Source organism: Suricata suricatta, chromosome 11 (assembly GCF_006229205.1).
Source record: "Suricata suricatta isolate VVHF042 chromosome 11, meerkat_22Aug2017_6uvM2_HiC, whole genome shotgun sequence".
Classification (NCBI taxonomy): Eukaryota; Metazoa; Chordata; class Mammalia; order Carnivora; family Herpestidae; genus Suricata; species Suricata suricatta.
The window spans coordinates 72,068,622-72,090,316 of record NC_043710.1 but is presented as its reverse complement, the minus strand read 5'-3'; the positions used below and the strand labels follow the sequence as shown (position 1 = coordinate 72,090,316).

Here is a 21,695-nt window from a genome sequence, read left to right as displayed (position 1 = left end):
GCTGGGGTCGTGGCAGAGTCACCTCGATTGTAGTTCTGTCCTTGATCGATGATAGACACTGTTTAAACACAAAGTGAGAGGTAAACCTGGTAATCCAAGCCATGTGAAGAGGGTAAAGCAGAACATCTTAAATGACTTAAGAAAAACATGCTCCTGTTTCTCCTCATTGTTGTTTAGGAAATAAAAAGATAAATCCCATCTACACCTGGCCCCAATTGGATTAAGTCACTGATAAAAGTTACTTGATTGAAACCAATCCCCCTAAGATTATAGCTTTGAATGATTTCTTAAGTATTTCTAGCTCATAACAGGTGCTCAGTGATACATGTTGAATGTAAGAAGGAATGTAGTAGCAATCTGGATTCCAAATGATTGGGTACTCTTCTCTTATAAGGGATTTTATTAAAAAAAAAGAGTACCCCATCCATTTAAAAACTTATGAACTAGAATTTTTTTGCCTTCAAAATTATAAAATTCACTCCAATCTCTGGAGAAACATCTGATGAACCCTCAGTTACCAGCTGATTAAAATCACCCCTAGATCAAAGTAACGAGGAAGCTGTATTTCCAAAATGATAACTCTTCACAAAGAAATGCTATGGAAGAAAAAAGTAAATACCTTCATTCTCTATAGTGTCTACTACATTGTTGACAAGCTGAATGACAGTCACAATGGATGCTTGTGGCCAGGAAAAGAAGATGGGGGGAGGGGAGGGAAGGACAGTTTCAGGTTAGTCACGTATTTCAGATATAAGCGAACTTCTCTTCACAACAATGGCAACAACAAAGGCGCAGCATGCAAACACCCAAAGCCTCCCCAGTCCATCCTTAGACAGGGCTCCGGTGGACACTTTTATCTGGAGGTCCTGGGGATACTTGGAACAGAAGGAAACAGCAGCAAATCTGGGGCCAGTCCTCTGAAAGGCATGGTCGGCAGGCATTGTTGGATCATAAATTCACACCTCATGGCCCAGTGAAATCAATCTAGGAAGGCAGTGCCTCATCAAGCTCATGCTAATTTCTCATTAATAACTCTGGAAGGTTCTCTGGGGAAGACCTCACTACTCCCATGGATAATTATTTGTTGGTCAGCCGTGCTGCTCCAAACTAAATGCCAGTGATGGAGGATAACCTTTGCAGGACTGATGGCTACACACTCAGATGATGCCACTGACAGCCCAGAACAACCCAGAGCCCAGCTTCTACCAGTGAAACAGACAGGAGTCATGATCTGGCCCCTGAAATAGTTAGAATTTGGAAAGGAGAATTCTGTGCTCTATATGGGTTGATTTAGCATCAGCTCAGAGCAGCAGCTCATGGAGATGTGATCAGGCTTAAAATTAACTTGTTGAAAATTCCTACCACCACACCCTTTAGTCCGGACCAATCCAGAATGTTAAGCATGAAAGGCCAACATGTGAGCGTAAAGGCACACGTAGCAGAGCTGGAGCATAGTCAGTCAGCTATCATTGCCAGAGCTCTGCCTGGAGATTGGAAACTATCTGTTCTCGGGTGCGTCTCTATAAAATGCAAACCCGGGGCACCTGGGTGGCTCAGTTGGTTACACATCCCCTTTTAGCTCAGGTCATGATCTCATGGTTCGTGTGCTGACAGCTCAGAGCCTGCAGCCTGCTTTGGATTCTGTGTCTCCACCTCTCCCTGCCCCTTCCCCACTCACACTCAGTCTCTCGCTCAAAAATAAATAAACATTAAAAAAATGCAAACCAGCAATAACTTTCCTTCTGGTTGGGAAGCAGGAAAGCGTAAGCCTCAAGGCAAACAGATCTGACGGTGTGCCCCTGACCTTCTGAAGATGGTCAGAAGAGATATCCCAGCAGTCAGATACACTAGGCTTCTGCACCTCTAAGGAGTGCCCAGGTATTAGGGTGGAAGAGATTTGGGGATGGGGGTGGTGAACGTAGACTATTTTACTTCTAAGATTGCTTCTATGGCCTTGGAGCTTACCTGTTCCTATACTTACCTGGGGGGAAAAACTACATTGTTTTCATTTTGTACTGCTGGGTACAAAATACCCAGCATAGGGTTCAGCACATAGGAGAAACTCAGCATGGGCTTATGGGTTGAATGATTACATTAATTCATAAATATTCAACTTTTGCCAGTTGCTTATTTATGGGAAGATGAAGTGAGGTATAGACTAAGGTAATGCTTTCTCTGAGGATGACTATTTGAAATGGTTCTTGGTTCACCACTATACACTGAGCTCTCACTATTTTATGACCATTTCTGCCTCATCTCCTGGCCCAGAGAGAGCAATTCATCCTCCAGAGCTGGTTCCTCAGCTCAGAAAACCCAGTCCAACATTAGTATCCTCTCCACAAATGTAAGTTCACAAAAGGCAGTGGTAGCAGCTTTGGAGTGTCAGGGAGGTCCAGGAACCACATGAAATTTCGTGCAATATATTAGGTATATTGGGTGTATGCGCATTTTCTAAGGAGCTGATCCATAATCACAGTATTTACAGATACTCCAAAGACTCATGACCCCAGGTGATTATAAGGAGAATTCAAGTGAAATAGGATGCCACTTCTATGGAAGGAAGTTCTGTGGGAAGGAGATCTTACCCCTAATTTCTCATGATGGTAAGGCTGAATATACAGTGAAGAGTGAAGAGATCACCAGTAGTAAAATTAAAAAAAACCAAACCCACAGTTTTCTAGAGAGTGTCATTTGGGATGAGGTGGCACTGTTATGAAAAAAGTCAGAGGATGCATTGTCGGAGGTCAGGGAATTTCATCAACCTCTGACATGGACCGCTGGCCTGCCCACAGCTGTAGCTCAATAGGTTGACCTCCAACAGTAGGGTCAACCAAAACGCTGATGAATGCGTTCACAAGTCCATGATCAGGTCACGATCCGCCGGCCCACTGATTCCCCCGCACAGAAGGCAGAGCCCACCTAGGGGAACGCATCTACAGACTGCTTACCATTGTCATCGCCAGAATCCGACTGGAAGGAGCTGAGAGACTGAACTTCAGAGTTGCTGCCTTTAGTACTGCCTGCAAAGCAGGTCACTTCTCCTGGATCATCAACCCCTTTGTCTTTGTGGACAGCCAGAGAGAAAGCAGAAATGACACTGGTTACCTCGTGCGTATTTCTGCCCCCGCCCTCCCCCACCCCTCAGAGTTCACTTCTCAGAGCTCTTTCATTTGCTTCGAGAAAATAATTTAGCTCCACAATAGAAAATTGATTGTGCCACTGGGGGCAAAGGTCTGTCAATCAAGTGATTTACATTATGGATTCGGAACCCTTAACCCGTAGTAAATGAGCTTGCAAAGAGCTGACAGCCGAAAGTGGCTGTTCCCTCCTCAAAGTGAGGCAACTAAGTGAAGAGTTGAAGGCAGGATGAAGTGGCTGTGTTGCTCTTTGCCATTCAGAGTTAATTTAAATCATTTACATGAACCGATGTGGTGTCAACACCAGGTTAAATGAGATTACTTATAAAATAGGGGTATAAATATTTTATAGGCAAGAATGCCATTACATCATCCAAACTTCCATCTCTGGGGAGCAAGTGGTGTTCTCAGCTTCGCCTTCTAGAGGGCAGCGTCACATCAGTTTTGGGAATGACGGCATTTCTGCACTGTGAGTGGTAGGGGGCCAGTCAGCGGTGTGGACGTGCTCTTGTCTACACAGTCCTCTTTTTGGCTATGCAAAGACAGCCTGAACAATATACATATAAAACTCACACACACACACACACACACACACACACACACACACACACACACACTACAGGGCTATTTTCTTATTTGATGGACTAAAAGAAGCAATAAAAACAACCCATATCTTGAAGTTGTCAAGTAAAAAATGAATTAGTCGCCTAGAGATTGTGTCGCCAGCTAACTCTACCTTGCTTAACAAAGAAGGGAATCTACTCAATCAAAACACAACAGTACTTTGGGGGGAAATGTGAGTTTTGGCCTGAGGTAGATTCTGGAAATAAAGCTGTCACATTATGAAGCGAGTGGAGGAAAAATGATCACCAAGAAAACCTTCAAATCATCGCGAAACACGATGGGAAGAAGAGACGGTGACTTGTGATTAAGGGAGCAGTTGTCCCTCTTTGTGAGTGTAGAAATCACTGTTTCTTCCACAAAAGGTGATGTCAGTACCGGGCACTGTGGCTCCCTACCTGCTGTAGACACTGAAGCCACAGCAGAACGATGAGGTGGATAAACAGCCGATACAAGTGGAGAGAGATGCCTGAGAGGAATTTGCCTCCAACAGCCACACCGCAAAAGAATATGAGGGCTTGCCTCAGAAAAGCACAAAGTGAGGCCCTATGGCTTAACACTGGACACTAGGAAGGAAACATCAAATGATCTTCCTTGATGAATGCCTCGTATGACAACCTCCTTCTCCACTTCCTTTCTTCATTACTAAATAAAAGAGCCTTTCTATTAGCTGGTGGATTGGCAAGGCTTTCGTAAAGACTAACTCTACAGATCATTTGATAGGGAAGGGTTAAAATCCAAGGGAAATGACAGACAATATAGGAGTGTCTACAGAAAGGCAGGATCAGCAGATAGTGTGGTTGGGGCGGCCCTAGAAAAAAACAGAAGCCCCCCCTCCTCCCGCCCTCCTGCTGGATCATCAGGAGTCTCTCTCCCTCCTTCCCACTGAAGCTCCCAGGAGTGGTGTTGGTAAGAGCCCAGGCTGTGGGTCCTGATGTGCCAGGTTCTAGTCTCACCCTTCTTTTTACTAGCTCCTTGCCCTCAAGCCATTCATTTCATCCCTCTGCTCCTTCCCTGGGGTGCCCACGTGGGCAGCAGTGAGGATTTAAGAAGACCCAATACTCGGCAATGGCGGTGTGGGCTGCTTCTGTCTGCTCACCAAATCTCTTCATCCTTAACGTTTGCATTCTGGATCCTGTCTTGATGACTCACTGAAACACTCTTCTGATGACTAAGAATCTTCTAGGTGTTAAGCACGGTATTGTTTTTTCAAGCCTGTGTCCTTCCTGATGGTTTTACAGTACTCAACCTCGCCAACGTTATTGATGGTCTTGGCTTCTGCATAGCTACCCTGTCGTCTTCCCCTACCCTCTTTGCTGGCAAGGGTTTGTCCTCTCCTGGCTTCTCCCTCCTGCCACCTCCCACACATAGGCATCTCCAAATCCTTTTGGAGGCCTAGTTTGACCATCCTTTATTTGCTCTTGCTCCCTCTGTGAGTTCGCCCCTCTTAGAGATTCAACCACCCTGCAGGAAGATGATGTCCCAACTTTCATCTCTAGCCTCACCTTTCTCCTGAACAACAGAGCCAGACACCTGTCGGGTAACCTCCTGTGGCCCTGACATTCATCAAGCTGCTTCCTGCTTCTGGAAGGCCCTCTCCAATAGTTTCCTACCCAAATCTTACTTATGCTTGAAGAGACAGCAGGAATTCTCCTTTCTCTACAAAGATGTCTTTACCTCCAGGGCTGCATATGCTCTCCAGCTCCATGTGAGCGCAGCCTTCCCTGGACCTTCTATCCCACCATGCATCATAGTGCTAAAACCCCAGCCTTTGGAAATTCCTCCTTCCAGGGCATCTCTGCTGCTGAAACATATAGCCATTTGGTCTGATGAAAAGTCATAGGTTACAACAAAGCTTGTGTTAGCTTCATCCTGACAGGTGTTAGGGCAGGGAAAGCAAGCACCATCGCTCAATTAGATGTCACAAGGGTTAAATAACTGGTCTCTGCTTTCTTTCCTCTTTGGTCCTTTTTAATCTGTTCTCCGTGGTTCAGTCAGAGCCATCTTTTAAAAATGTAGTCCATCATGCCACTTGCCTGCTTAAAAACCTGCACTGATGTGGCCATTAAATGCATTCACCATCCCTTGTTGCCCACCCATCTCCAACTACCTTGACCTCCTCTCTGTTCTTCAACATGTCAAGGTGTTTCCCACCACAGGGCCTTTGCACCTGTGGGTCTTTCCTTGGGCTAGAATCCTGCCGCATGAGGCCTGTAGGAGAGGGAAACACCACTGTCTGGACCAGACTTTTCCTGCCTTATGGTTCACCCTCTTCTTTCATGGATGGAGCATTTCCCCAGACCTTTACAACACTATGGTCCAACTCAAATATCCCTCTGTTCCTCTCAAGTCTTCACCCAAAGCTTAGAAATACTCTCTTCTTCTGACCTTCCGGAACACACATTCTGTTTGTCTCTTATGTCATTACACTGTTTGTGTTACCACCAACGGTGTGCCACTGTGAGTAGAGCATGGGTTTTTAGAGCTCACAGATCTGGACTGGCCCACTTGCTCTGCTGTCTCTTACTAGCTGTGTGACCTTGGACACCTTATACACACTCTCGGAGCCTCATTTTCCCCATTCGTAAATGGGGATCAGAACCAGATCAGTTTTTCTGAACATCACAATGCATGCTCTGCCCAGGCGGGCTCTCTCCTTTCCCTGCTTTCCTTCCACAGTGCCACCTGCAGCTTTCCCAGGGACCGTGGAGGGATGAACAGACACACCACGGCTTCCTACTCACTGTCTGATCCTGCATCCCAGCCATTCTTGCGGATGGAATCGCAGTCCGAGCGGCAGGGTGACACGGCGGGGAGGTTGGGGGCCACGCTACACACGACCACACCGCGCCTGGCAGTCAGGATGCGGGGCGACTCAGGGTGGAACGTGGTCATCTCCTGGTGCTCGCTGCCCAGCCCGTCCACGATCTTATCCAGGTTGCTCCTGGAGTCGCTCTGGAAGCATGGCGTATAGGCCATGGGGCGCACGGGCACCTGTGGGGGCCCCACCTCCTGGTAGAGGTTGCGGCCCGCCCCACCGCCCCGCAGGTTCCGGAACGGGATGCCGTTGCTCTTGTTGAGCAGGGCGGCCGTGGCGGGGTCCTGCACCAGCGTGATGTTGTTGCGCGAGTAGTTCTTGCGGAAGACCTTTTTGCGGAAGACGATGAAGAGGATGACCAGGATGAAGATGACTAAGAGGACCACCGCGATGCCGATGAGCTCCTCCTTGCCCACATATGAGTGGCCGGCCTGGATGTTGGGCACAACCACCGGGCGCAGCCCGCAGTACTGGCCCACGTAGCCGGGCGTGCAGTTGCAGACGAAGGAGCCAAACACGTTGACGCAGGCACCCCCGTTCTCACACTCCTCCCGCTCGCACTCGTCCACGTCCTCCTCACACCTTGGGACAAAACACAGAGCCTCTCTCAGACAGCAAGCCCCTCAGCTCCATTCTTAACCGCCTTCTTTATCAGAAAGTACAGAGGCCGGAGGGAACGAGGAGCGTGACAAAAATAGAGTGCGGGTGTGCGAGCCCGTGGGAGGTGGCTGGCCACCTTGTGTGTGGGGGGGTGGGGGGTTGGGGGGGTGGCCTGAGTTGTCACCGGAAGTTAAGGGATTTCTCCCGAGGGGATGGCTCCCAGATGGTCTTGACCCTAGCCAGATGGGAGTAGGGCAAAGACTGGCAGGGGTTGGGGTGTGCGGGGAGAGAAGGAGCAGGAAGCGAAGGAATAGATGCTGTTATTGAGGTACTGGTTTTCAAATCCTCCAGGCCAGGTGCATTTCAGAGTTTCAATTTTTGCAGTGTTAGAAACATCATACAGTACATGTCTTTCATGCTCTGTCAGACACCGCCCCACTGCTGGAACCACGGTGCTGACACAGGACCCATAATCAAATATGCCAGTGTTTCTACAATAAAGCATATGGATATTCACACTCAATGAGAGAAGTGAAGGCTAGAAATAGTCTCAGAGCCGTTTTGGCTGGTTTTGCCAGGGAATTTGCCACCAACTTATCCTTAACCCCTTTAGTTCTTTGAGCTTTTGGGATTGTAGAACTGCAGAGAAAGACAGAATCTTCGGTTCTGACATGTTCCTCTAAGGGTTACTGTAATTTTTGGTCTCTCTGGGAAGTGTGTGTGTGTGTGTCCACATGCACACGCAGGTGCATGAGACGCTTGGGTGAAATAGGGAGTGAGTGGGTAGGTGAAGGGCTACCTATCTATGTATTTTACAGATTCTGTGCTTACGATAAAGGTTAATGCTAATACAGATTATCAGGAAAGAATGATTAAAGCATTCTAATGAAAAATAATTAAATCAATTTTATTCTCTTTAAAGCAATCCGTGACTCACTTTAAGTATAATTATAAAGCAAACATTTAAGTCTTATTCTTTCTTAGTTTAATGTTATGCAAGAATGTAGACCTTCTTTCTCCTTCCTTCTTTTTCTCTACTTTAGCAATTGCTCTGATGTGTTCGTTTAAAAGGCACGATCACTTATATCTTTAGTAATCCACCTTTTAAAATGTAGTCAAACGTCCCTAATTTGAGCAGATTGAGGCCAGGTCATTCGGAAATTAGAATCACAGAGTATTTAAAAATAAATGCAGCTTTATTACTTTAAATTACATCCAACGATTCAAAGTCGGCTAAGTATTTCCTGGTAAAGTCCTCGGGAGATTTGCTTTAATGAATACATAAGACTGATCTGTAATTAGAATATCACTTGCTTGAGATTACATATATATACTTCTCAAATGATCAAGGATGGTTGGAAGTGGCATTTTACTAAGAGCTTAAAACATCCTCTTTCCATTTGGCTAACACTTTAATTTCTCTCATTTCTTGCGGGGAAAAGGGTATGCAAAGGAGAGGTATGTTTTAGTTTCTCAGAATGATCATAAAACGTTAGGCAGTAGGGTCCAGTTAATGACTTCTGGGGATAGGGTAAGATGTCTGGCTCAGAATGATACTGGAAATACTAGGGGTCATAGATGATTTCCTTTAAAAGAATTGCTTTCCTAATAAGAGAACACATGGGAATTATGTAAAAATTTGCAAACATATACGTATAAAGTAAAAAATATAAATTACCAATAACCCTGTTACCCAGAGATCATCCTGGTTAAGATTTAAGTCATTCGTAAGCACTCTTTTTGTAGAGATAGTAACCCTTTGCCTGGTAAGCCCTTGATCCCACTTAGCTGTGTACCGTTTTTGCTTCCGTTGGGACAAGGAGCAGCAGGGAGAAAGACCGTCGTGCAGTCTCACTTACGTGACTCCTGTGAGCCCAGCTTTGCAATTGCAGATGAAAGCGTTCCCTATTGGGTCGCAGGAGCCTCCATTCTGGCAGGGGTTTGGGAAGCAGGCTGTGATCTCAGACTCACAGTTTCTTCCAGTGAACTGTGAGAGACAGGTACACTGATAGCCTAGGGAGACAGAGGATATCGTGAGCCATAGACGCCACTGGCCATGCTCAGAGTGCAGGGACTCGGCCACAAGGTGCCCTCCTACCGCCTCCTAAACCGAATCTTTGGCACGGCTCAGATTCCAAAGATGACTTTCAAATTGGTACTTTTTAAAAGTTTATTTATTTATTTATTTTTGAAAGAGAGAGAAAGAGAGAGAGAGGCAGAGAGAGAGAGAGAGAGAAAGGCAGAGAATCCCAAGCAGGCTTTGCGCTGTCAGAGCAGAGCCTGACAGGAGACTCTAACTCATGAACTGTGAAATCATGACCTGAGCTGAAATCAAGAGTCAGATACTTAACCCACTAAGCCATCCAGGTGCTCCTCAAATTGTTATTTTGAACTTGGTACACATTTGCCACAAAATGCCAAGTAACGGTTTAGATCCTCTGCTAGTTAACTGCACTGAATTAACCACATGCCGAAATGCAAGCGAGAATGGTAAGAAGACACCCAAGATTCCAAGAACAGAGGCCGAGACAAGGAGATGCTTTGCCCAGCACAGGACTACATTAAAGGCAAGGTGTTTCCAGGGAGGAGCAGTTTATAATGGGTGCAATGCTAATTTGTTTCTGGAACCCCTCTCTCACTCCCGTGCCCTTTCTCCTTAGCTGAGCAGTACAATCCACCATCCCTGTCTGCGCCCCCCCCCCCCCCCCCCGCCCCCAATCTGGAGAGGAAAGGAAAAGAGCACAGGTAAAATGAGGATATATAGTAACTCAAATGAGCCTTAGTTTGATATATGCCCAGGGAAATGGGAGAATCCCAGCCTTTACCCAGCTCCCATATTTGGGTCCTGATTTTCACATCTTTGCCAACCTCCACTCCTGAACTTGTCATGAGGAAATAGATAGTAATATCCCTACTGCAAAAAATATTAAATATCAGGGTAGGTAAGATTCTAAGAGGACAGTGGCATTATTTACCTCTCAGAGATAGAAGGGATGAATAATTAGTAAGGACTTTCTTTCTCCCTACTTAAAAAAAATTAAAATTCCATGTTTTGTAAAAAAATTAAAGCTATACATTCACATCGTAAAGAATCAGATAGTTCTACACGTCCTATTTTGTACAACAGCAGCCTCGCATCTCATCAAACAGAAAAGTGGATCTTTGAACAACATGAGTTTGAACTTCAAAGGTGAATCTTTTACAATTCAGTACTGTGAATGTATTTTATTTAGGATTTTAATTTTTTTTCTCTAGCTTACTTTATTGTAAGAATGTAGTATATAATACATATAACATACAAAATGTGTGTTAATCCACTATGTTATTGGTAAGGCTTCCAGTCAACAGTAGACTATTAGGAGTTAAGTTTTGGGAGTTTAAAGGTAAAACCAGATTTTCAACTGTGTGGGGGGTTGGTACCCCTCACCACCATTTTCTTCAAGGGTCAACTGTACTTATCATTAATTCAACACCAAACTCTTCATGGACTAGGTCTGTCTGTGTTATCTCTGTTTCACTGGTGTTCTATACTTTCATCTCCTGGAGATGTCTTTCCTCAAGGCTTTCTGACTGGCTTCACCCTGAATAGTGTCCTCTCGTCCTGCTGGGCTGCTGTCCTGGGAATGCCCTCTGCTGGGCTGGATCTAGTGTTTGTGGTATCACTTGTTTTCCTAATTTATTGGCTGACTATTTTATTGGGACACATTCTACAGTAGCATCCTAAGAAAGGGTTTATAGGAAGTCAATGTTGTGAGACCCTGCGTAGCTGAACCCCGCATTACTTTACCCTTTCCTCTCTCTGGTAGGCAGTGTACAGAATTCTGAGTAATTCCCTCGACGTAGCCTTTGAGAAACCCCAGGCCTGTTCGGTTCCCGAAGTTTGTACGTGGCCTGGTTTCTTTTCCTTTCCAACAACATGGCAGTTCTTCTCTTGGCCCCCAGCTTTCTGAGATTTCACAATGATATACTTTAGTCTGGGTTTATTTCAGCCAACGTGGGGCACTCTGGGAAATCCTGTTTTTAAACTTTGGGAACATTTCCTTTATCGTTTCATTGATGATTTCCTTTCCTTTGTTTTCCCTGTTCTGTCTTTATGGAAGTTTTATGGTTTGGATCTCAGATTCCCTGGGTCTTCCTCTAATTATTTGTCTTATATTACATCTCTGTGGGTTTTTGCTATACTTTCTGAGAGATCCTCATCTTCTGAAACAACTTCTATTGAGATTTTCATTTATGCTGTCATTTTCCAAGGGCTCTTTTTTTCGTTCACTGAGGTTTTGTGTGTGTGTCTGTTTTTTAAACAATAGCATCCTGCTCATGTTTTGTGGTTATAATATCTTCTCTTATCTCTCTGAGGATATTAATATATTTATGAAGTTTTCTCCAATTTTTTTTCTGTTTCTTTATTTTGGTCTCTGTGATGGTAAATTTTATGTGTCAACTTCACTAGGCTATGGTGCGCAAATGTTGGACAAACACCATCTAGATGATGCTGTGAGGGTATTTGTGGATGTGATTAACACAGTCAGCTGACCTTAGGTAAGGCAGATTACCCTTATTTATTCAGTTGATGGCCTTAAGAAGGAGGAAGTCTGCATTAAGACTGCACAACAGAAATTTTGCCTGAGTTTCCAGCCTGCTGGTCTGCTCTGTGATGTTGCTCTGCAACATCAACTCTTACGTGATTTTCCAGCCTGCTGGGTTGCCCCATAAATATCAGACTTACCAGTCCTACAATTGTATAAATCAATTCCTTAAAACCTATTATCCATCCATCCACCCACCCAACCATCCATCCATCCATTCATCCATCCATCCATCCCTCCATCCTACCTATACTCTTTCTCTGGAGAAGCTTGATACATTCTCTATCTTCCAAATTAGAAGATTTCCTACCTTGTCTGGCAATCCTTCCTTATCAGCTCAGATTGTAGAGTGGGGTGGTAGGAAACCAGAAGTTGATGGGAAGCTTTGAGCACATGAATGCGTTTTGTCAGCTGTGATACTGTTTTAGTACCATTGGTATGGGAAATTTCCCCAGTAATAACCCTTAACACCTGCCCAGAGGGTGACTGAAGGCCTGGTTTCTTACATTCAGGAGATTGGGTGTGGCAGAGGAGGGCTGATGTGGGTCTTGCATCAATGAACACATCAGATTTATTTTTACCCAACTCTCCCCCAAGTGCCAGCTGCTCCCCGTCCTCTCATTCCTGCATTTCACCATCACCTGCGGGCTCTGCCAGGGTGCGAGGGGGCCCATGCAGAGAGATTGGGAATCTGGGGTTCTGACTGCCTTTAACACGTGCTTTTGAACGATTCTTATTTTAAGCCCTTCTCTCTATCCCTTTCCCTTTTAGAAGTGACTATTGTCTCCAATTCCTGAGCCTTTTGGGGATTCCGTTCCCAGATCTCCTTCTATTGGTCAGCATTTCAGCCTCTCAGAGCTTCACTTCTGAGGGCTGCCTGGGTGCTCAGTTGGTTAAGCGGCTGACTCTTGATTTTGGGTCAGGTCATGATCTCATGGTTTCTGAGTTCGAGCCCTGCGTCAGGCTCTCTGCTGTGAGCCTGCTTCAGATCCTCTGTCTCTTCCTCTCTGCCCCTCCCCTACTTGCACGCACACTCTTTCTCAAAAATAAATAATGTTAAAAAAATTAAAAAAAGAAAAAGCTTCACTTCCCTCTTCCTTAGCACCTTTCTGTTTGCCTCTCACCCCCCAAGGTTGTGTTGATGCTGTCATCTTCTCAGGTCCCCTTCCTCCTACAGCTTATGGCTTATAAAAACGCCTTTACACATGGGCTCCTGGGTGGCTCAGTCAGTTAAGTGTTCGACTGTGGCTCAGGTCACGATCTCAACAGTTTGTGAGTTTGAGCCCCATGTCGGGCTTTATGCGGACAGCTCAGAGCCTAGAGCCTGCCTAGGATTCTGTTTCACTCTCTCTCTGTCTCCATCCACCACCACTCATGCGTTCTCTCTCTGTCTCTCTCTCTCGCTCAAAATAAATAAACATTAAATTTAAAAAATGCCCCTACTCATGAGGCCGTGGTGTTGTGACAGCAAGATGCCACCATTACTGGGAAGCAACCAGTGTGGCTCCCCTCATTTCTAAGATCTTTTGTAAATGCTGTAAATAACCATTCTCACTCTTATTTGAAGGGTTCTTGGGCTAATCTCTGCTCCCCAGTGATGATGTTCGGATGTTATAGATTGATTTCTCTTTAAATTTATTTATTTATTTTAGTCATCTGTACCTCAGTGTGCGCTTGAACTCATGACCCCAGAGATCAAGAGTCACATGCTTTTCCTACTGAGCTAGTCAGGTGTCCTGATAGATTGATTTCTATTGGTATAAGACATCTATACATTGAAATAGTGTATGTGCTCATTTATGTTTACTCAACCCACACTACAGAGAACTCTCACGCGTAGCAGGACATTAGGGTTGTTGGGGTGTTCACAGGTTCCGAGAAAGAAAGACTCGTCTTCAGAAGGCAGGTGCAGAAAGGCAAGAGAGAAATCTTTACAAGAGGAGGGGACTGAATAGTCGCACCAAGAAACACAAAGGGCCAGAGATTGAGGCTCAGAGAGGCACAAATGCTCTTGAATGCAATTCCAATGAAACATCAGGGCATGACCTCTTAAGGAAAGACCACTATTGATGTGTCCAAAGGCAGCTGGCCTGCTGTCTGTGGACAGGATGTAGTAGTCTGAGTTATGATTGCATTACATTATGCTGACTTGGAGGTATTTTTCCCCCCTCCCAATTTGGGAAGCCACTTGCCTTAATGGAATTGAATGGGCTTCATGAAAGCAGTGAGGACTGGAAAAAATGCTTCTTCGTGTCACCTGGCTAGTCCCCGGCCAGAACAGCATGCTGCTTAGAGGTAGAGGCACTTATAAGGATGAGTTAGATTCCTTCCTTGACTAACGGGAGGGGTGACACAACCACAGGACAGGACTTGAAAGCACATCAATGACAAGGTGGGAGGGAAGCCAGGAAGGGAGAATCTTAGGCAAGGTGGGTCAGGGCAGGTAAAATTCTGCCCTCCCCGGCTTCTATTTTGCAAGCTTTGGACAATTTCCCAAATAAAACTACAGCAGAAGTAGTTGGTGGGGGTGGGGAGGTGGAGGGCAGGGGAGGCACAAGGAGAGACTGGGAATAAGGGGCATTTGAATTACTATCATGGAAACTGGATTCTAACTAAGGTCATGGGTTTGATTTCTTTGATTTGATGTCTCGGTGCCTTGGAAAATCAGAATTTAAAATGAGGCAGTACCTCAAGTGCACTATTTTACTCCCACACATTTCCTGCTGCATTTTGTCATTTTCATTATCTTTTTGTGGGATATCTAGTGTTACTGGATGCAGCTGCCAGCCTGACTGATTAACCTATTCACTGACTGAGTGCCTAAGCCGTAGGCAGTGGTGTGCCGGAGCCAGTGCATAGGCATGTGAGAGGGACTGTAAAATATTCGGGAATTTGGCAGACCACTCATGAAACCACTGGTAGCCTGACATCAGCCATGGTGGGAGTATTTACATCGCAAAAATCAACAGACACTATAAATCAGGGCTTTTATTTTTAGAGAGCTGATTACTGGCACACCCTGGACTAAGGAGTATGGCAGACCCTGCGAGAACACAGACAGAAATACACCATCTGCAAACAAAGACAACTGCAAAACTACCAGGAGAGTAGGCACAGGGCGCGGCGGGAGCATAGAGTGGGGACATTGGATCTAGGCTGGAGGACACCCGATTGAGGAGCTCTGTTGACATCTGAGAGAACTTGCTATCCATTTGGAAGATGGTGATGAAGATGATGATGATGGCAGCTAACACTTATATGAAACTCTGTGCCAAGGACATTTCTAAGCACTACGTACTAATGCATACATTCTGAAAACAAGCCTATGTCAGGGGTATGATTTTTATTTCTGTTTTGTAGAAGAGGAAACTGGGGTTCACAGAAGCTGGTTACTTATTCACGGTCGTCATGCTACTGTGGGTCTGACTCCACATCGGAGCTATTCAGTATCAGCCTGAGTTGTAGTTTCAACAACTGTACTTCATTACATTACTCTCTCTCTAGGTCTTCTGTTTATCAAAAACAAAAGGAAGCTGTCTAGTACCTGCTCTCACTATCTCAAACCCCTGGGGCAAAGGAGGTAGAGAACGTTTGGAAAACTATTGCCTTTAGAACTTGAAATTTGGAGTTTTTATGTTAACATGATGAGAAGGAAAAGTGATTGGATTTTATTTTAAGGGGGTCAGATTTCTTTTTTTTAATGAAAGAAGAATGAGGGGCACCTGGTGGCTTGGTTGGTTCAGCACCTGACTCTTGATTTTGGCTCAGGTCATGATCTCACAGTTTGTGGGATTGAGCCCCATGTGGGGCTCTATGTTGACAGCACAGAGCCTGCTTGGGGGTCTCTTTCTCTCCATCTCTCTCTGCCCCTCCCCTGCTTCCACTCATTCTCTCTCAAAATAAATATTTTTTATTAAAAGAAAGAAGAGTGAGATCTATTGTTAGCCTCTGTGAAAAGAGGCTTGTTGATCAAGTGTGAGCTGTTATCACAAGGTTTTATTTGTTACCTCATTATCCTGGCCTAGGGCCTATTATTAATAATTTTATAATATCAATAAGCCTGCCATAGTGATACTAAGGGATATCTAATGCTGTAGTGGCTTAAAATTACTCTGTCACTTTATGAAGGGCCACAATATCCCTATGAAGGAAAAATAAGCAGCCCCATTAACATTTCAACACCATGAGGTGCTGGAGAGGTTAGTGGCTTGTTCAAGTACATAGAGCTGGTAAGTGATTGAGTTTGAGCTTGAATCTAGGCTTTCAGATACTGAAATATATCTCCAAGAGGATATTGGCACTGAAACTTGTCAGTGACCTGCAACTTACCACTCGCTAGGAATGAGGAGGGGCTTGGAGTTAGTCCCTACAACTCTCTAAGGAGCTAAGGAGATACAGAAGATGGACATCAGACATCCCTCTGGAAGCCCAATAATCATTAAATAGTAAAATAATGGCATAATAAAGTTACTGTTCTTCCCAAGCATTACCATATGTTGGTATAAAACACAAATCAAGGAAACAGAATGTCAAGAGATATCCATCCAGGCATTCTCTGACCACAAATAATATTTAACACTTTGTAAATATAAAAGAAAAAGAAAATGCAGTAGATAACACCCAAGTGTTATTAAAAAGAGTACCTATTTTTTTCTGGGTTGGGGGAGAATGTCACATAGGGAAATCATTAGCAAGAACAATAGCTTAGTATGTGCTAGGAAAAATGCTAAGGACAGTCTATGCATTATCTCATTTAATTCTTGATAACAACCCTGCACTATAAGTACTATTATTATAGTTATTTTACAAATAAGGGAACTAAGGCTTAAATAAGCTGGTTTACTCAAAGTTACATAGTCAATAATTGGCAGACACCACTTAATCAGTTCCCAGATTTTAAAAAAAGACAATCATATTCTTAGCATGGAGATGCATGTTAAAAAAAAATGTTATTGCTTCTCTTTCCCCAAATCCTGGCAAAAGGAGAAGTGTATTTTTAAGCTTGGCCTCAAAGCTGTGCTCTTGTTTACAATGCTTCAAGCTGTAGCGGATGCAGATGGCTTTGAGATGAGCACTCGGACAAACTTAAAATGCCCCCTCCTTTCCTTGAGCAAAGAACACTGCAAAACCTATTAAATGCAAAAATAGAAATGGTTTAAGCAATTATAGAGTAAATTTGGGCTGTGTAGGCAAATAATCAAGATCATTTCTATCTCACTCCTTTGACTTATTAGTCATTTTCCAACCTGATTCATCTAGGTAATGGCCTCAACCCTCGGCTCTCCTCTCTCGTGTTGGTGACTCGATTCGGATCAGGTTTGGCTGCCTTGATAAGGAAACATCTGCCTAGTGCACAAAGGTGGAAGTAATGACAAATGTGAACTGGCATTTGGGATCTGAAGTCGGCATCTACCACTATGCTTGCCGGGTGATGGATTTCATTTAGACGCTCCAAGAGCTCACACGATCTGGGGAGGCAGCTGTGAGGTGGGGTGAGGCCTGGGGTCCTTTTAAGTTCTGGCTATTCCCCATCAGCGGGGTGTGATCACAGCTGAGCCGCCTGGCCTCCAGGAACCTCCCTATTTCATCTGATAATGAACCTTACTAATACCCACTTCATAGAGGATAATAAGGCTTTTGGATTCATCAACCACAATGTAGTACACAAACATCAGGTGCTTTATTGTTGTAATTATCGTAATTACTATGGATTCTGAAATCAGCTTCATTTCTGTGTTGCCCATCCACCAAACAACTTAAAGCCATGGGAGTTTCTTACTCTGACTTTTAGGCTGAATACTAGGAAATCCTGAGACTTCTAGTCTGTGAATCGCAGTACGTATGAGAAAACTGGTGGACTCTTTATCACACGAGATGCTAATCATAAGTAGGGTAAGCCCAGTTGTAGACCATGGCCTCTGTCGGGACTTCGCCATCTCAACTCAGAGTCACCTGACTCTTCTCTCCCACCAAGCAGGGCACCTAACGGCAGCTGAAGAGGAGAAAGACCTGTAACCTTCCCCAGGAAAGCTTGCTCCCATCTCATACACTGTCCGTTGGGCTGAGCCTCTAACATTTTCTCTGAGGAATTGGAAACATGCAATGTGTTAACAACATTAGGCACACAGCAAATTCTCACCTTCCAAGTATGTTCTTTTGTGTTTGCCCATAACCTGACTGTTTCAGGGTTTTGAGGGTGTTTTCTTCTTTTATCAGTATCTATGTTATTAGTGCTCTTATCATAAAGTTTTTTCCAAAGTACAAAAAAAGGTACCTCAGTATTTAGAAGACAGTCAACCAGAAGAAAAAAATTTTCCCCATCAGCTGCAAAGCTCAGTCAAATTATGTCCACAGTAGGGGCAGCTGGCTGGGTTAGTCGGTAGAGCATGTGACTCTTGCTCTCAAGGTTGTGAGTTTGAGCCTCACGTTGGGTGTAGAAATTACTTAAAAATACAAATCTTTATAAAAGATTTATCCAGTATATTCATGGGGAGTCTGGCTTCTCCCTTCTCTGTCCCACTCTGCTCAGAGGGCTGAGCAAATAGAGGAATCCTGTTCAATTCCCTTAAGCCAGCTGTGAGGCCACACAAGTGGAATCTATTGATCACTGAGACAGCAATGGGACCCCAGAATTTACTTAAAGTTTGAAGGCCTGAGTTTATGTAGACCCTTACAAGTTAGGGACACAAAGTACTCAGTAAGATGTCACCCAAAAGATCTCAGGCAGCTTTATTGCTGAAAACACTTCTATGCCCAACTCTTGGCAACATCCAAGAACTTGTTGTTGACAACCTTCTTAGAGGGAGTAGGTAGACATTATCACTGTTATCTTCAAAGGGGATCCCAGGGTGACCTCAAACTCCTGACTATCTGGGGAGCAAAATTTAATCTTTACACTAAAATGATGATAACAAATGCAGGCTGTGTACCTGACATTCAATTCCTGAACATTCAACGTCTGCTTAACTCTTCTGAAATTCACTAACTCACACTCCTGCAAATACAGAGTTTATTGGGATTCCCAAATGTCAGTCGTTCTCAAACTCAGATGTGCATAGAAGTACCCTGGAGGCTTGTTAAAATACAGAGATGTCTGAATTCTATCCTTGCAGATTCCAAGATCCTGATTTGCAGATGTGTGTGGGTGCATGTGCGTGTGTGTGTTCCCCCCAAAACTTTCACTGAGAAACTTTGCCTGGTAGTATGTTTAGGAACTTGTGAATATGATTGGGTGATCTAGCAGAAGGCCTCTCTGGCATGGGCAGCAAATGATGGAGGCAAGTGTAGAAATTCTCCTTTTTCCTTAACAATCAAGAGACTCTTCTATAACAAGGTTTCATTTTAATAAGGTCCTTAGGTGATACAGAGGCATCTCCGGGTTTGAGAACCACTATATACGATATGTGCAAACAAAAGAGAGCTAGCTTCCTTAGGTTTCAGGGCAGTTCAGAGACAGAGAAAGATATCAGTATATCACCCAGAGAACTTGTTAAAATATAGATTTTGAGTCAGTGGGTTTGGGGTGGGATCAGAGATGCTACACTTCTAACACCTGTAGGGACGCCAATGCTGCTGGTCCCTGGAACACATTTTAAGTAACCAGGGTCCAGAGCACAGGCTTGTGGGGGGAGGGGGGTGTTGTCATAAATCTGCATCCAATCTTGGCTTCCCCACTTTACTGTGAGATGCTGGGTTAGGTACTTAACTTCTCTGGCCTGTGTTTTCGTCTGTAAAATGGGGACAGGAGGAGGGAAGATGAGTACCGATCCCAGAGTATTGTGAGAATTGTCAGAGTACCCAAGCACTTACCAGGTCAGCAAGTACCAGCATATAGTAAAAGTCTATTAAATGGTAACTGTTACTATTTAAAATGTTACCAACTTTTTACTTGAAGAGTTAGGCTTCTAGTCTCATGTGAAACAGGCAGAATGACTCTTCCTGGCCTGGTGACTGACGGCTAGCTGAACTGCTTTGCCAAATTATAGCTTAGTTTCAATGGGTTTTTCCAGTAATGGGCTCGAGTTGAACAGGATAAGGCATGGAGGACTGAGGGCTCCTCATCCAGACTGTGGGTCCTCAGTGGGCTGTTCCCTACCCACTGGGTCTGGAAATGCAGGGGTCAGAGTGGGACAAGGCCACTTCTTCTCCACAGCGGTTGCTATTTCCAGGTCATGTTTATGAAATACAGATAATTTTAAGGCTTTACCAAGAGAAAGCCTTCCATCTGTGGTTGATTTACGGAGTCATATTTACACTCTTATTACAAGTTAGCGTTCTGGGCTCTAACTGCCCTGAGGTTCCCATGGCTTGCTCTTGGGACAGCCAGAGTTATAACACTGGTCAAAGCCGCTGACCATGTCATTCCAAGCTAGAGACGCGGCTTCCTTCCACTTGTGCCAAGGGCTTGACTGGGTTGGAGGAGGTCAGCCCAGAATCCTGCCTCTTTGAAAGAAAATGCCTCTTGCTGTAGGTTGCCTGCTTTAGAAACTCTGACTGTGTGGGGGCGCCTGGGTGGCCCAGTCATTTGTGTCTTACTCTGGGTTTTGGCTCAGGTCATGATCTCATACTTCGTGAGATCAAGCCCCATGTGAGATTCTGCACTGACAGCACAGAGCCTGCTTGGGATTCTCGGTCTCTCCCTGTCTCTGCACCTGCATGCTCTCTCTCTCTCTCTCTCTCTCTCTCTCTCTCAAAATAAATAAAGATAAAAGCAACAACCTCTGAAGTTTCTGGAACAATGTGCTAGAAGAGCCACAGTTGAAGAGTAAAGTCTGTCAGCAGGAGAGCCAATGACCGATGCTCCAGCATTCATCAAGGGGATGATTATACTAAACCACGCATTCTGGAACTTAAGAGCAGCACAGAGTTCATGGTTCAAAGGGCAGCAAGGTGTTTAGTTAAGTAACACGTCATCAGCATTCTCGTGCATGGAGTCACACCTGAAGCACCTCATTCTACTTTCTCTAGTCCTATTTCCCTCTTTGAATACTGCATGCATCCTAGCCTTTGATCTGGGGAAACAAGACTCTCTCTGTGATTTGATACCCCTGCAGCCAGATGGAATTCTTCAAGGCATGAATACTCTTTCATTAATGACTCAGTCTTACTCTTTTTAAACCATCACCCACAACTAGGACCATTATTCCCTTTTGTAAAAAAAAAAAAAAAAAACAACAAACAAAAAAACAAAAAACACCTTATAATTAGTTGCACAGTTTCATAGATCTGAGTTAAGGCCAAATTACTGGTTATTTGTTTTCTTGCTTTGTATCCCGCTTACTATTTGGCACCAACTTTGGGAATCTGCAGGGGGGGATACAGGAGTCTAGACAAAAATTCGTCTGACATGAACAGATCATGGGGGCAAGCAAATGGATTCCCTCTCCTCTTTTCTTAGAAGTCAACGTCTCAATCCTGATAGCCAGGAAGAAGGTAAGATACCTCCTCACATGTCAGAGGTGGAATTCTGTGCCTTTGACTCCCAGGGAAGCAACAGAGACCCTCCTAAATTTCCTGGCGGGTGGTGAGGAAGTTTTTGGCCCCTAGGTTCAGTACAGCGGTGCATGAGACCCCCAGATGGCCACATCTGGATCACGCCCTGGGAGGTGCTGAGATAAGAACCACTGGGGAGCAGAAGACATGAAGAGACACTTCTCCAAAGAGGACATCCAGACGCCCTACAGGCACATGAAACGATGCTCAACATCACTCATCATCAGGGAACCACAAATCAAAACCACACTGAGATACCACCTCACGCCAGTCAGAGTGGCTAAAATGAACAAATCTAGAGACTATAGATGCTGGCGAGGGTGTGGAGAGACGGGCACCCTCCTACACTGTTGGTGGGAATGTAAACTGGTACAGCCCCTCTGGAAAACAGTGTGGAGGTTCCTCAAAAAACTATCCATAGAACTCCCCTATGACCCAGCA

General features: G+C 44.7%; 1 protein-coding gene across 2 annotated transcripts in view; it reads right to left on the bottom strand.

Annotated features, from left to right (window-relative positions):
- The window catches only part of FAT3 (FAT atypical cadherin 3), a 525,182-nt gene that overhangs the window by 6,291 nt on the left and 497,196 nt on the right, over nt 1-21,695 (bottom strand). The window contains exons 24-28 of one of the 2 annotated variants that reach the window (XM_029914807.1): nt 9,036-9,189; nt 6,503-7,158; nt 2,949-3,062; nt 620-679; nt 23-58 (exon numbers count right to left, since the gene is read on the bottom strand). In XM_029914807.1, coding sequence (XP_029770667.1) covers nt 23-58; nt 620-679; nt 2,949-3,062; nt 6,503-7,158; nt 9,036-9,189 — 1,020 coding nt within the window. The remainder of the gene's footprint in view (nt 1-22; nt 59-619; nt 680-2,948; nt 3,063-6,502; nt 7,159-9,035; nt 9,190-21,695) is intronic. The other variant, XM_029914808.1, reaches the window with a different exon arrangement.